Raw genomic sequence first — 13,462 nt, forward strand, 5'->3', positions numbered from 1 at the left:
GGGGAGCAGGTGGCTGGAGGGACAGGAGGTCCCCCGGGGAGGGGGGGTGCTGGAGGGGTGCGAGGAGGGTGAGGGGGGCAGGATAACGCTGCTGCCCCGGGACCTGTCTCGAGGTGCTCGTCACTGCAGCGGGGGGGTCACACACGGCCCTGCCGACCCCTCCTGCACCCCACGATCCGGCCTTTACCACCCCCCCCACCCCCAGTCACTGCCCTCACAAAAGGGGGTTGTGGGGAGCAAATGGTGCTGCTGGTACTGGGGTGTCACAAAATTCACTGGGGCACAGGGTTATCTCTGGCCGATGAACCCCGGGGCTGTAAACGTGCCCCTTAATTTGGGGTGTAGCTCTGTGTGGCCACTGGATCAACTAGGAGGGAGTTTAGAGCCCACCTGGCTGCGGTAACGTCCCATGAGGGTCCCTCTCGGGGTTCGTGGGAGTTCTGGGGGCGCTCGGGCCTGGCTAGGCCAGCTCAGCTCAAAGGGGCAATGTGCTGGGCCAGGCTGTGTCACCCAGGAGCCCCCAAATCTGTCCCTTTGCAGCCGGGACTCCGGGTCGCTGCCGAGGTGAGGGCGCAGGCAACTGGGGCAGCACCAAAACGACCCCGGGCCCGGGATCATTAACCACAGACATGTGTTGACTTAATCATTACCAGCATTTACACTTGCAAAAGTATTTCAGAAGCAATTCCTCTCTCCGTCCTCGACCTGGGCTGGGTTGGTGGCTCCTCTGCCCGTGCTGGCCCAGCCCAGCACCGGCTCTGCTTGTGGGTTAGAAGAAAAAAAACAACTTGTGAATAATCAGATTTAAATTTTAGTGGAAATTGGTCTGTTGTGGAGGTCCCTCCGTGTAGCTCATGCGATGGTCCCCACGGGACTGTTTTGGGCCACGCTGACTTAAGCAAGCCAAAACTCATTTAAAGGAAATGATAATGTTTCAACAGTTACTTTTGTCCCTAATTAGACAAACTCATCAATGCCTGGGAGCAACCGCAGCTGGAGGCACTCCAGCGAGCCGCAGCGTCTCCTCTCGGCATCTTCCAAGCCAAGCTGACGCTTAGCGAGCTCGTTAGCAGAGGAGAGCAAAATATTTCTGCGAAATACAAAGTTCCAATAGCAAACTTTGCTTTTGGTGGGAGCTGAGTTTCTGCTGGAAAACTCTTAAAAGCAGAAAATTCCCCCCAAGCTGTAAATATGTCTGAGATGCGGTAGGGCTTTGGGCTGTAAAACGCTCCATCCTGAAGTTGTGAGGTTCGGCTCGGACCATCCTGCGCGTGAAACGGGAGCAGCCGGTAATGAGGCAGCGAGATGCAGTGTCACAGGTAGGGAGAGGGAGGGTGGTGGCCGCGGGACAGCCCTCACGCCAACCCCAGCCACTTGCTCAAGGACTTAAAGGAGGGAACAACCATCACCGCGCGGCTGCGGACCCCGCTGGCACGTCTCACCCAGCAGGAAAGCTCTTCCCAAAATATTGTACTAAAAAATATTTCTGAGCTCTGCTTCAGAGCCCCTGTGAAGCGAGAGGCTGCTTTTGGCTCTGCTGCAGGTGTTGGTAGGGTTGGGATCCCTCTGCCTCGGATTTGGAACAGATCACTTCATCTGGCCGTGCCTCAGTTTCCTCAGCTGCAACCTGAGGGTTACACTCGTGTTTGGGAGGAAGAGGGCAGGTTCTGGGGACACAGGGGTGCTGGTCTGCGGGCAGGAGGTACCAGCAGGATGCAGCCCCTCTCCCCCATGATGTGGCACCCCATTAGCCGCCGTCATCTTGTGGCCAGCGTCGGGCGCCGGTTTCATTAGGGGACCCGCTCACGTCCCAGGGACCTTTCCCACGTTGGGCCTGTCACACTGAATTACCGCTCCGCTTCTCAGCGTTGTGCTCAATAGTCCGAGCCAGCTCCAAACAAAGTCCTTCTCCTCCTCGCTAATCCCCCCCCCTGCCCTGGCTCAGGTAATTAATAAAACAAAGCGACTGCTCTTCCCCGCCGGCAGCGAGGAGCGGGAGCAGGTCCAGGCTCTATTAATGTAACGGCTCCTGGGGTGGGCAACAACAGCCGAGGGGCTACAAGAAGCCCAGGAGGAGGGGAGGGGGCCAGGCCAGGGCACAGCATCCTCGGCGGCCGAACTGAGCCTGCGGGGTGGAAGGAGCCGGCTGCTGCTGCAGAGCAGCGCGAGGGCTGGTGCTGCCCCTTCAGCTGGTCCTTTGGACCCAGAGCACTTCCAACTGGCTCCTGGGGACTTTTGAAGGTGGCCCCGGCGAGGCCTCGCGGACGCAGAGTCATTTCCGGGGACTGTTTGCAGCTTCCCAGCATCCCAGTGATGGCAGCATCTCTGCGAGCACTCGCCTTTCCAACCCACCGAGCCGCCTGGCACCCAGCTGCCACCCTCCACCCCTGGCACGCTACACTGCGTCCCCGTAATGACCACATCCCGCTCTCCCAATGAACAGGAGCATCCTCTGGCCACAGCAGCCTCCGCAGCCCAGCGAGGGCTGAGGCTTGCCCAGCCAATCTGGCTCAGAAGATGCCCAGGCAGAGCTGTCGGTGGCTTGAGGGAGAGTTTGCTGGTGCAGGGGTGAGTGCTGGGTGGGAAACAAAGGCCCTGCTGGAAAGGAGCTGGTCTTTTCATGTGTTTTAAGGACAATTCAAGTACCAAGCCCCTTGCAGACAAAAGGCTTGCAATCTGAGCTGAGCACAGAAATCCAGTCCCAAGGGTGAAGGGAGAACCTGGCCTTGCTTAATTCAACACACCAGCACTTGTCATTCTTTCTTTAAGGGGGAGATGGACTTGCCACGCCTCCGTTTTGTTCCTTGCTTGTTCTTCAGGATCTGCTGAACAGGGGCAAGTCACCTGCAAAAGGCCTTCAGCCATTTCTCTCTCTCTTTCCTGAACCCCTGTCTCCTTCTGGTTTCCAAAGCACAGCTAGAACTGGGCAGGAAAAGTTTGAAATTTTAAGTTCTCTCAAAATCTTATGTTCCACAGCCGGAAGAACACAGCCCAAAGCTGTGCAACCCAGCAGCCTGGGGGAAACCCCAGTTCAGCAGAGGTCCCGGGGCTCGTGACCTGGCCCTGAGCCTCTTCTCTATGCAAAACCAGCGTTTCAGTTTCTCGGCAGGGGCCAGAGCATCAGCGTTTTTCCTGTGCTGAGAACCAGGGCCAGGAGACTACAGAGGCCTGTATTTTTCTCACCTGTTTTCACAGGGCAGACTGGTTCCTTCTGGACAGCCGAACAGTTCGTCATGCTGCCATCGGCTTGTTCTGCTGCGGGGTCTCAGTCTACCTCACAGGCAAGTGCTCATTTCCCACCGGTGCAGCAGTTTGCAGCCCAGCCCCGAGTTCCTACTTCAGCATCGGGTTTGTTTTGCAAATGGCTTTGCCAGCTCATTCCCGTAGCGCGAAGTTTCTGTTCTTGGTAGCCAGCCCTCATGTTTGCCAGGCAGCTGCATCGCTTTAGTCCTTCTGGTTCCTCAAGAGGTTCTGTGCTCTCTTTCTCCTTCCAGCTCTCGCCATCTACATGCTGCTGCTGTTTGAGCTGGAGGCCGGCATTGCCAGTGCTTGTATCCTCTCCTCTGGCATCATCGTCCTGCTGATCACGGTGACACACGCCCTGGTACGGGCTTCCCAGGTTTCACACCGCAGCCGCTCCGAGGTCTCTCACACCCTGTACGAGAACGACTCTGCCCAGCACGGCGAATCCTCCGCCAGCGATCTGAACAACAAGAACGCAGCTGAGCCCCGGCCCCGGCCTCAGATCCACCGGGAATTTTCTTTCCCTCCTTTCCTGGAGCACAAATCTCAGCTGGGCTCTCCGGCCAGCAGCAACCTCACCTCCTCGGGCAGCCCCGGGCTTCGCTCCGAGCAGGAGAGCTACAACCTGCCCCGAACGCACAGGACGCTGTCGGCAGAGTCGGGCCTGCTGCAGGCCCAGAGCAAGCCCTGGCACGGCGTCACGCAGGAGATGAGGAACGTGCTGTCACGCAAACCCGGCCCCTCGGGCAAGGACTCGACTCTGGTGTGAGTGGAAGTGGGAGGTTTTTGCCCTGTCTTGTCCCAGGGGAGCTGCAAGCTCCAGGGCCATGATGTGCATCTCTAATTAGAGCTTAATATAGGTCATGTCTCAGCAGAGCAGGGGGGTGGCTGCTTTTCCAGCCTTTACAGACCCTTGGGGGGGGGGTCTGTGCACCCACTGCCTGATGCTCTTTGCTCCTTTTACTGAGAAGACACCACCTCCATTCAAAGCCAAAAGCCCTTGGTCGCCTAACTGGAGCCCCCAGCCCCTCCTGCCATGCCGCTGGCCCTTGTCACCCCACAAACAAGGAGCCACACTGGCAGGGCAGTGGCTGGCAGTGACCCACGCCGGACCCCCAGGGCTGTCCCAGCTGCAGCGAAGGGAAGAGGAACATGGGGGTGGAAAAGAACCACGTGGAACCTTGTCCATGAGCAGACCTACCCTCCTCCTCCAGCAGAGCCCAGCCCATCTGGCTGTACCTCCCTGCCCTTCCTCTGCCTCCTTCCTTCCTCCTCTGTTCCTGGAAGCCAGCACCACATGGAGACAGTCCCCACAACCTACCCAGCGTGCAGCCAGGCAGGCGTTAAGAAACCGAGGGAGGCGATGGAGGAGTGAGATGGAACCAGAGGAGCCTGCAAGGCACAGAGAGTGGGTTCGGGGTGGCAGAGAACCTGCTGCTTGGTCACCAGCACGTCCCCACTCTGAGCGGAGCTCGGCTGGCTAAGCAGGGTCACTTCAGGGGTCACCCAGCGGTGGGGGGCCCCTCTGGGTTTACCTGGGTGCCACCAGAAGAGCAACTGTTGAGGCTGAGGTCCAGGAAGGGTTTGCATTGGCACTGCCAGTCCTCTGCTGCGTGCAGGGCAGAAAGCAGGCGTACCAAAGGCAGCAGCTGTTTCTGTGAAACACTCGCTCCGTCCCCCTCCTTGCAGCCCCGTGCTCTGCCAGCCCAGGCCCAGAGCAGCAGCACGCTTGGCTCTTCCCCAATTCCTTATCCTTCAGCAATCAGCAAAGCATTTCTGCTGGACTGTGAAGTAAAGCATGAAGGGAGGCCGCCGATTCAAACAGATTCCCTCTCACCTCCCGTGCTATTATCCTGACAGATACCTGTTATCCTCAGCACAATACGATTTCTTTGGAAACGGAGTTTAGCGCTGCTTTGATCCCTGCATCCTTGGTAAATTCTTCAGCAGAAGAGAACTGTTGGTTCCAGGAGAGATTAACATTAAAGTTGCATCCTTTTTAAAGTGACCTCCAAAGCTGTGCGTACAGCTCTGCTTCCCACTGCTTGACGGGATGAAGAAAGTCCTTTTTTTGTTGTTTTTTTTGAAGAACGGGACAGTTTCTTTTTTCACTTGAAAAGCTCCAACTCTGCATGTCTTTGTTTTGCTCCATGCCCTTTGAAACATGCAGAGCCAGCAGGCTCCAAGACCCCCCAGCCAGAGCGAGCAACAGGGGAAGGTTTTAGACAGAACTTTCTTGTTTTTTTCTTTTTTATTATTGTTCTCACTAAAAACCAAATTCAGCAACTCCCTGGCACACACATGAAAAACTCTCCTTGCAGAATGCCTCCTGAACAAAGCTGAAGTGTGCCTACATTACGTCTTTACACAGCCATCTACAAAATACTGAAAGCAAGACCTAGTTTTTCTGAGATTTTTCTGTGGCCAAGAGGTAGAGAAAAAAAAAAACAAACCACGCTTCATAGCAGTCTGCCATCGAAAAGAACTGGAAAGGACAAATGCAGAACCACCCCACTTCCCTTTTGCAGAGTGTTGTGGAAAGGGACACAAGTGCTACCCAAAGCACCCCCCAAATGCAGTCCTGAGCCCTGGGGCAGGATTTGCCTGCTTAGGTGCAGCACCTTGTTGCTGGGAGTGGAGAGGCAGGCAGGGCTCTGTGCAGCTTCAAAGACTGAGCAGGTGGTTTCTCACTCCTCCCTGTGGCTGGAGAACAGAGAGCTGGGCTGGAGAAGGCGGCAGAGGACGGCCAGTCTTGTCTGAAATCAGGAACTGGCTGGAGGATTCTTGGCTTGTGGGGCGACAGTGCTGTGAAAAGAAAGAGACAGTCACGTCCAGCAGGCAGGCAGGACACCAGCAGCCAGAAGAACGTGAAGAACCAGGGGCTTCCTCAAATAAACCCTCCCTGCTCGCAGCAGGAGAGCAGCTTAGACAAACACAGCTTTCAGTGTGCTGTGCAGCCACGGAGCAGCACATCCTAGCCCCCGCGGGTGTCGAGACAGCAATCTTCACAGCCACACCACGCTGAAAACCACTAAAAATGCTCTGGGCTGCACAGAGCGTGACCCTGCCATGTGGGCAACTGGGAAAACACAGAACCTGAACCAGGAGTGTCTGAGGCAGAGTCATTCTGCAGAGACAGAGGCTCTCTATTCGCTGTGGTGGTTTTATCAGGGATGGGCATTTGGGAATTTTCTCCCTTCTAACCCTTCAGACTCCAATACCAACACGGTTCTCAGGAGAGACAAATACACTAGACTCAGACGATCTGCTGGAAGATATTTTAGTAGCTGTAGTTCAACTGCAAATATACAAAAATGCATCATCATCATTCTGCTACCACTTATCTCTAGGGCACTCTGCCCCAAAAGAGCCACGCACGTGACAGAACAGCACCCAACGCAGCCTCTCACCTACTCCATCTCAGCAGCATCATCTCCAACATTAAACTCCAACAGGGGAGGCTCAGACTGGACATTAGGAAAAAGTTTTTCACAGAGAGAGAGGTCAGACAGTGGAATAGGCTGCCCAGGGAGGGGGGCAGTCCCCATCCCTGGGGGGGTTTAAGGGCCGTTGGGATGAGCTCTGGGGGGATGTGGGGTAGGAGAGAACTTTGTAGAGTGGGGCTGAGGGTTGGACTCGATGATCCCGAGGGGCTTTTCCAACCTGAACGATTCTGTGTGATCCTGTGATTTCACTCCACAAACGCCTTTGACACAACAAAGATTTGATGTATTATACAACCAAACATCCCTTTTTTAAATAAGGAAATAAATTATTTTCGTTACCCTTTTGTAAACAAGATTATTTGCTTCCCAGTAAACACAGCCAGAAGATCACTGGAAAGGAAGCAGCATGCTCTTTCAAATAATAATCTAGAATCATATTACCGAAGTTACTGCTTGGCATATTTGCACTGGGCTGCATTACATCACCAAAGCCTCTGCCAGCCAGAACGGTCACTCAGCTAAACAGGCAGTGTCACATCCCCTTGCTACCTGCGGCCCTGCGCAGCGTTCAGCTGATCCTTCATGGCTATGGCATGTTTGAGCAGACTGTCAATGCTCTTGAAGTACACGCTGCTGTCGGTCATGTTCTTTATGGCACTGAAAGAAGAGAGAAGGAAGGTGGAGGGAGATGGAAGACTGGTTAGTATTTCTAAAGGTGGCATGGTTTTAGAGCACACACACACACCCCCTCCCATCCTGCCCAAAACAGGGAGGATTGTTAATAAGAAAGCTCAGCTACACCCTAGCTAGCTGATGGGTGGATTTACTGCAGGGGAGCAGCAGGTCTGTGCCGCACACCCAGCTGAGGAAGAGCTGGTGTGCTCATCAAAGTGAAGCCCTCGAGATTCCCGGTAACGGTTCAGGGAGCAGTGCCTCACACCCTCACACCCACTGCTGTCTCCCCGGGAGGCGTCAGGGAAGAGCAGGCAGCCTCTATGCCTTGTTTCTGCTGCACCACCTCTGCCTGCAAACACAGCCCTGCTGCTCGGAGGGGGCTCTGGTACCTGCAGGCGTACTCCACCGTGTAGATGGCTCCTTGGCTTTGCTCCTCCCAGCTCTGCATGTCAGACTGAAAGAGAAGAGAAGGCAGCAGCATGAGGCACACACCGGGCAGAGGCAGTGCTGCCAGCCCTGCCCAAACGAGACCTCTGGCTGCTGTTCACTGGAAATTGGGTTTGGAGTCTGTCTCCCGCTTGACAGCCTGTGACACACTCCGGGTGCCGCGCGCTGGCGTTTAAAACATTTACTGTGTGTATTTCTGGAAGGGCTACTAGTTCAGGCCAACACTTTGGATACTCTGGCAAAATTCCCCTTGTTTTTAGATGTTTTAGCCCACGAGCCAGCCAAAAGTCAGGCTGCGAGCAACCAGCAACCGCGCCGAGTGCAACGGACCAGCTGGATGTTTCAAGAATCCTCAGATCTCCTGGTGTGTGTGGCCCAGCAGGCAACCAGGCTCTGAACCACCACAGCTCCCGGGGAGTTTGGTCTTTCATGCACCACCAGGTAAAAGGTTCTTTCACAGCAGTGAAAGTTCTGGTTTCCTCAGACCTGCCATTGGCAAGCGGGTCTGTTCCCCAGCCTGCTCTGAAACTCTGGTCTCTGACACCAAGCAGCAGTCAGTACCGTGCCCTTCCTTTCACGAGCTGGAAGGAGCCCTGTGAACTTCCCACAGGCTGAAGCAGCACGGCATGCAGTGGGACATAATTGTATGCTGTAGCTCCAAGGAAAGGGAAAAACCAAATAGACGAATCGCAATGAAAGCGCTGCTGAATTCAGAGGTGTAGCTCAATAGATAACTATTTCAAAAGTCCTTAAGTAGTTTGGGCACTCTAAAATATGTTCTCATGGGAGCTAATTCCTCAGCCTATTCGGCTGGGTCTAGTTACAAGCCAGAGGAAAGCCAAGGGCCTCTTTCTGTGAGTGAAGGAGGTCGGGTAGGAGCTTGGACTGCGTCCAAGATCACTTCTTCTGTTCAAAGCCTGCCCTACATCAGGACGCTTGACCACATAGTTTTAAGCTACAAAAGAAACAAGCCTCTACACGCAACGCTCTAGGCAGTTCTCTGCAGGAGAGGGTCCTTGGACCCAGGACTCACAACCCCACAGGGACTGCGCTCGTCCCAGGGACCAACCGCATTTTACACGACTGTACCGGCTGCTGGGAACACACTTTGATGCAAAAGATGCAAAAATCTTCCTGCAGCTCCTCACCCTGCTCTCTCCAAGAGGTGCCAGATGAGCTTTAACAGCCATTTAGACCCTGACATCGCATGGGCTCAGTCATACATGTCACAGCCGCTCGCCTGTGGTCCTGCTGTTTCTCAGCACCAGTAGATTTTAATCATTTCCCGGTACCGGAGCCAGTCATGTCTGTTCCCAGCATTCCCACCAATTCCTGGGATTTTCATGTCCTTAACTAGGAACAAGAGCTTTTCCCTAGAGCTCCTCACTTCTTAATCTTTTCTTGATGTCCTTTCTTCAAATTCCCAGGACATGCCCTTGGATGCAGTTTAAGAACTAAAGCCAGCTATTAATATACAATAGCACTAATAACACATTACAGTTGCTTGGAAATAAATTAATGAGGAGATATAAGTTCTCAAAAAGACCAGGGGAAATCCAGAACGGCCTCTCTGTGTGGAGCAGGGCTTAGAGGCACAGCTACGACGCGTGGAGCCAGCGAGGGCCTCGCATCACATCATCCCTTATCAGGGAGGAGGTAAATCTGCTTGGAGAGTTTCAGATGGCGAGGAAGGTATTAAGATTATTGTTTTATCAAATTATAGAAAGCTGCTTGTTGTAAAGGCACGGAGGTGACCTTCTCCTTGCAGAAACTTTTCTCCCAGCCCCCTTCCTCCCAATTTTTCCTAGGTTTAATCCCCCTGGGAATTTCAAAGGCTGCGTTTCGGGAGAACTCGGCCAGCCAGAGATGGAGCTGCTGCACAGCTGAAGGGAAGCTGGAAACCACCAATAAATCCTATTTCCTTTATACATTACCTACACCTTGGGACTAAATTACCTGAGAATGGATCCACACAGAACATTTCTTTTTCTTCATTTCTCTTCTGAAGAATTAAACCCACCTCACTTTCATGCCTCTGCTCTGATTTAGATAAAACCTGACAGCGTTTTCACGGTGCACAGCCCTGCTGACACCCTCCTGTTCCAGTTTCTAGCCACAAAGCCAATGGGCTCTGGCAGAGCAACCCAAAATATCCATCCCCATCTAATTGAACGCTCCACTGCGATGATGGCCCTGGCAGGGTCCCGAGCACATCCCTTCTCTCCTGGGGTCTGGCTGCCTGGGGTCAAGGGCAATGCAATGCCTGAAATTGGGATAAAAACGAGAGTGGGATCAAGGACAACAGAGGGGACCTGGCCACAAGCCCATTACCAGCATCCTGGCAGCACAGTCAGGACACTGTCCTACCTGAGTTAAGTTTAACCCTCCCAGTTCCCACCAGGGACTGGTTACCAGCAGAGAGAAGAGCACACTCCCAAGCATGATGCTGCAGCCTTGGAAAAAAACAAACTCGAGAGCTGACAAGGCTGGAGGAAAAGTCACTAGTAGCAGCTCTGGGATCTGCTGTTGTTCCAGCTGCCACAAATAATTTTCTTTTCATTTTCTCCCAGCTCTTACCACATCACTGCACCATTAAACACAGAGCCAATAACCAGGAAAGTAGTTGTGAAGCTGGAAGTGCCCATAGATGTCAGCAGCACCTCAGAGCAAGGGGATCAGGAGAAGTTTTCTAAGACTAGAGAGGCACAGAGGTACTGGGGTGGCACCAGGGCAGTGCCCTGCTGTGCCCCGGGGCAGAGGGCACTGTGCAGTCGTTTCAGCTTTGTCCTGACATGCAGCGTTACTGCGGGGAGCACGGCGAGCTCTTCCTCGTGTACAAAGGCCACCGCTGCCCCAGCTGGGGCTAGTGGCCAGGGCAGGAGGGAGGCTGCAAGGCTGAACATGAAGGCATCAAAGAGCAAAGGTACCTGATGCTTGTGACGACTGCAGTCATGCGGGGGGGACACAGGGTCCTTGTGTTTGCTGCTGGCATCCACAGGGCAGCCTGACCTCCTTTCTCACAAGAAGAAAGGGCAAAACAGCAGCAATTTTGGCTACAAAAGAGAATTCTCTGGGACGGCTGCAGCTAGGAAATGAACTTCGATGAGCCAGAGAGGTCGCAGAACACTGCGGATAATTGTGAGGAGCATGCTGAGCTGGGAAAATGAGAGAATCAAAGGTTTTCAGAGATCTTGCCCGGCATAAAGCCGCTGCCTGACAACACGCGCCGCGTCCGGCGCCTCCGCTCAGCTGTCGCTTCCATTAGTGCTTCTGCGCTGCCCCTCGTCCCCGTTCCGCACCGTTCAGTGATGGGAACTGATCTCTTCCCTCTGCATGACTCGTCATACAATTTGCTCAATTTCCTTTTGTTCAGGACACATTCCCTGAAACCGGGACTACCTTGATTAAATAAAAGCAACTGACAGCTCAGGAATAATATTACAAACCTGTCTCCTGCATGACAGCGACGCAGTCGCATCAGCCTGTGCTATACATACATATACATCTCTATATACCTACCACTGCACACAGACACCTATATAAAATGTTAATAAATAATTGAATAATAAAGTGTCACAATCCAGGTTAATTTGAAAACCAGGGCTGTAAAGCAAAGGTGAAAAATGGGGCCTGACAGTGCATTAGCATAGACATGAAGCAGTAATCTATTCATGAGACATCACTCCTAATGAATCATGACTGGCAGAAGAGGGAGAAGGACAACAAGGCTGGCATTAAAGTGTCTGCGCTCTGTGCTCAGGAGGAAAGTAGGAACACAGCTGTGAGATGCGATTCATTATCCTGCTTTGCCTCATGTGGGCTCTTCGCACTTGTTTCTTCACACTCCCCCTTCCCTCCTCTCACCCTCCCTCTTATTTTATGTAGGAAATAAAAATCGCACGGTGTAGGCAGGGGTAATAAGATTTAACATCTCCCTCCGCCCTGTACAAAACACGCTACTCGTTTTTCTTTGTCTCCATGCACAAGTCCAGCTGCACAAGCACGGAGTTGGAATCTCAAGCTTTTTTTCCTCAGGTCCACAGGTAAATTTGCAACGTTCCTTCATCCCCTCCGGGGTCCCGCAGCACCTCACACCCCCACAGCTGATTTCCTCCCTCCTTCCCACCCCATAAGGGAGGTGAAATAAGGACAACGCACCAAGACAGGAAAACGTTTTGTGCCCGACCATGTTGTAGCTCTGGAAAGCGAAGCACAACTCACCTTGTGCTGTGCAAGCTCCGGGAGGGATCTCCGCACGTGCTCCTGCAGCCGGTACAGGGCCACGGAGGGCTCGTTGGCCAGGACGTACATGCTCTCCGTGAATTTATCTGTAACTGCAACAAAAAAAACAAGTTATGGAAAGCGGGGAGAAACAAGGGGAAAGGTGGGGTTGGAAAGGGTGCCCTGCAATGCTGGTCTTGTCCCCAGCACAACAATGGAGACATCAGAGCACAACCCCAGGTATTTTTCATAACTAGTCCGTTACCAATGATGTGAAAGCAAAACCCTGCTGAACAGGCAGCCCCGTTTCCACTCTCCCCATAACAGCAACTGCAGCCAGCGACAAGCTCGGCTCCAGCTGCCAACAGCCCAGCTTGGGACGTCGCCACCTCCACAACCTCTGGTTGTTCTGATTTCAGGTACTACCTGGGCTATGCCCGTCCCTGGGTCCTTTCTGACCCCTTTGGAGGGGCCAGGAGATGAGCAGAGCCCAGCAGCAGCCTGACTCCCCTTCCTGGGCCTGCTGCCACCCCGGCTGCCTGACAGGGCCGGGCTGGAGGCTCCTTCGGGCTCATCTCTGCTCAGGCCCTCGAGCTCGCCTGGGCCTCAGCCACCCCCCCGCTGTGGGGTCCTTTTGTTCCCCCTCCTCCAGACACCTCCCTCCCAGTGACATCCTAAAAATGTCCACGGAGACACGGTGGCTGAGGACCGGGGCTCGGGAAGCTTCGGTGTCATTCCGAGCTGCCTGCTGAGCTGCTTCCCCCCCCTCCACCCCTCCTATCCCGGCCTGTCCGGGCCAGGGACACCTTTTCTGCTGGTGGTCTGCGCAGCAACAGCACAGCTCTGACTTCTCTTTCCCTGCACATCTGGAAGAAGAACGCCACCAGCTTTTAATGACTAAGAGACACAAAAAATCGAAGATCATCTCATTGTTCGTAGTAGGGGAGGTGAATCAGGGAGTGTTTTCACCAGGCTGAAGCGGAACACCTTTCAGCTGCTGCATAGTTTTCTGTTTTAAGGAAAATTATTCCCTCCTCCTCCCTTCGGAGCTTTTGTTTCAGTGACAACTGCCCAGATAGCCCAGTTCCATAACGCGCTGAGCCTTCCGAAGGCAAATGGGAATAAATATAAAATTTGACTGGAATAATAATCCCAACTCGGGACAGATACAACGTCTGTCTCCCCTCCTGACCCTCGCAGCGGGGCAGATAAAGAGAGGACAAGGGGAGAGGGGGGGCCCAAGGCCCAGCGGGGTCCCGCCAGCTCTGCCTGCCCCGAACTGAGGGCCCCGTCGGGTCACGTCGCCCCCCGCCCTGTCACGACCCCATCGTGACTAAACCCACGGTGCCTTTCCTGGCCCTGCAGTGCCCTGCCACTCCTCCACACACACCCCCCCCCGCTGCCGCAACTTGCCCCGTCCCGTCGCACCT

General features: G+C 54.0%; 3 protein-coding genes across 5 annotated transcripts in view; 2 read left to right on the forward strand and 1 right to left on the reverse strand.

Moving 5' to 3' along the window:
- Nucleotides 1-13,462, forward strand: part of RFXANK (regulatory factor X associated ankyrin containing protein) — a 19,939-nt gene that overhangs the window by 1,157 nt on the left and 5,320 nt on the right. For both annotated transcript variants that reach the window (XR_003400026.1, XM_026864989.1), the window contains exon 2: nucleotides 9,492-9,499. Coding sequence is in view for 1 of the 2 variants with exons in the window: in XM_026864989.1 (XP_026720790.1) it covers nucleotides 9,492-9,499 (8 nt within the window). In the remaining variant the exon portion in view is untranslated. The remainder of the gene's footprint in view (nucleotides 1-9,491; nucleotides 9,500-13,462) is intronic.
- TMEM221 (transmembrane protein 221) lies at nucleotides 487-5,369 on the forward strand. The gene is made up of 4 exons (XM_026864918.1): nucleotides 487-564; nucleotides 628-764; nucleotides 3,184-3,281; nucleotides 3,495-5,369. Exons 1-4 carry the CDS (start codon nucleotides 487-489, stop codon nucleotides 4,010-4,012), a joined length of 831 nt encoding a protein of 276 aa, XP_026720719.1. The 3' UTR covers nucleotides 4,013-5,369.
- BORCS8 (BLOC-1 related complex subunit 8) lies at nucleotides 5,484-12,331 on the reverse strand. Of its 2 annotated transcripts, none has more exons than XR_003400027.1 (4): nucleotides 12,033-12,331; nucleotides 7,754-7,818; nucleotides 7,131-7,346; nucleotides 5,484-6,048 (listed from the first exon to the last, which is right to left on the reverse strand). XR_003400027.1 is itself a non-coding variant. In XM_026864994.1 (4 exons), exons 1-4 carry the CDS (start codon nucleotides 12,120-12,122, stop codon nucleotides 6,006-6,008), a joined length of 306 nt encoding a protein of 101 aa, XP_026720795.1. In that variant the 5' UTR covers nucleotides 12,123-12,322; the 3' UTR covers nucleotides 5,484-6,005. The 2 variants fall into 2 exon arrangements, 1 of the variants encoding a protein (XP_026720795.1); XM_026864994.1 differs by having other exon boundaries at nucleotides 7,239-7,346; nucleotides 12,033-12,322.

The sequence above is a fragment of the Athene cunicularia genome (assembly GCF_003259725.1).
Source record: "Athene cunicularia isolate RWA chromosome 28 unlocalized genomic scaffold, athCun1 chr28_part1, whole genome shotgun sequence".
Lineage (NCBI taxonomy): Eukaryota > Metazoa > Chordata > Aves > Strigiformes > Strigidae > Athene > Athene cunicularia.

Bases quoted from the DNA above. Each gene is read 5' to 3' on its own strand.
- BORCS8 (XM_026864994.1), bottom strand. From the start codon at position 12,122: ATGTACGTCCTGGCCAACGAGCCCTCCGTGGCCCTGTACCGGCTGCAG. The intron at 7,819-12,032 runs GTGAGTTGTGCT...CTTCTCTTTCAG, and splicing joins CGGAGCTTGCACAGCACAAG to TCTGACATGCAGAGCTGGGA. The intron at 7,347-7,753 runs GTACCAGAGCCC...CTCTTCTTTCAG, and splicing joins ACGGTGGAGTACGCCTGCAG to TGCCATAAAGAACATGACCG.
- TMEM221 (XM_026864918.1), top strand. From the start codon at position 487: ATGTGCTGGGCCAGGCTGTGTCACCCAGGAGCCCCCAAATCTGTCCCT. The intron at 765-3,183 runs GTGGGTTAGAAG...TATTTTTCTCAC, and splicing joins GCCCAGCACCGGCTCTGCTT to CTGTTTTCACAGGGCAGACT. The intron at 3,282-3,494 runs GCAAGTGCTCAT...TTCTCCTTCCAG, and splicing joins GGTCTCAGTCTACCTCACAG to CTCTCGCCATCTACATGCTG.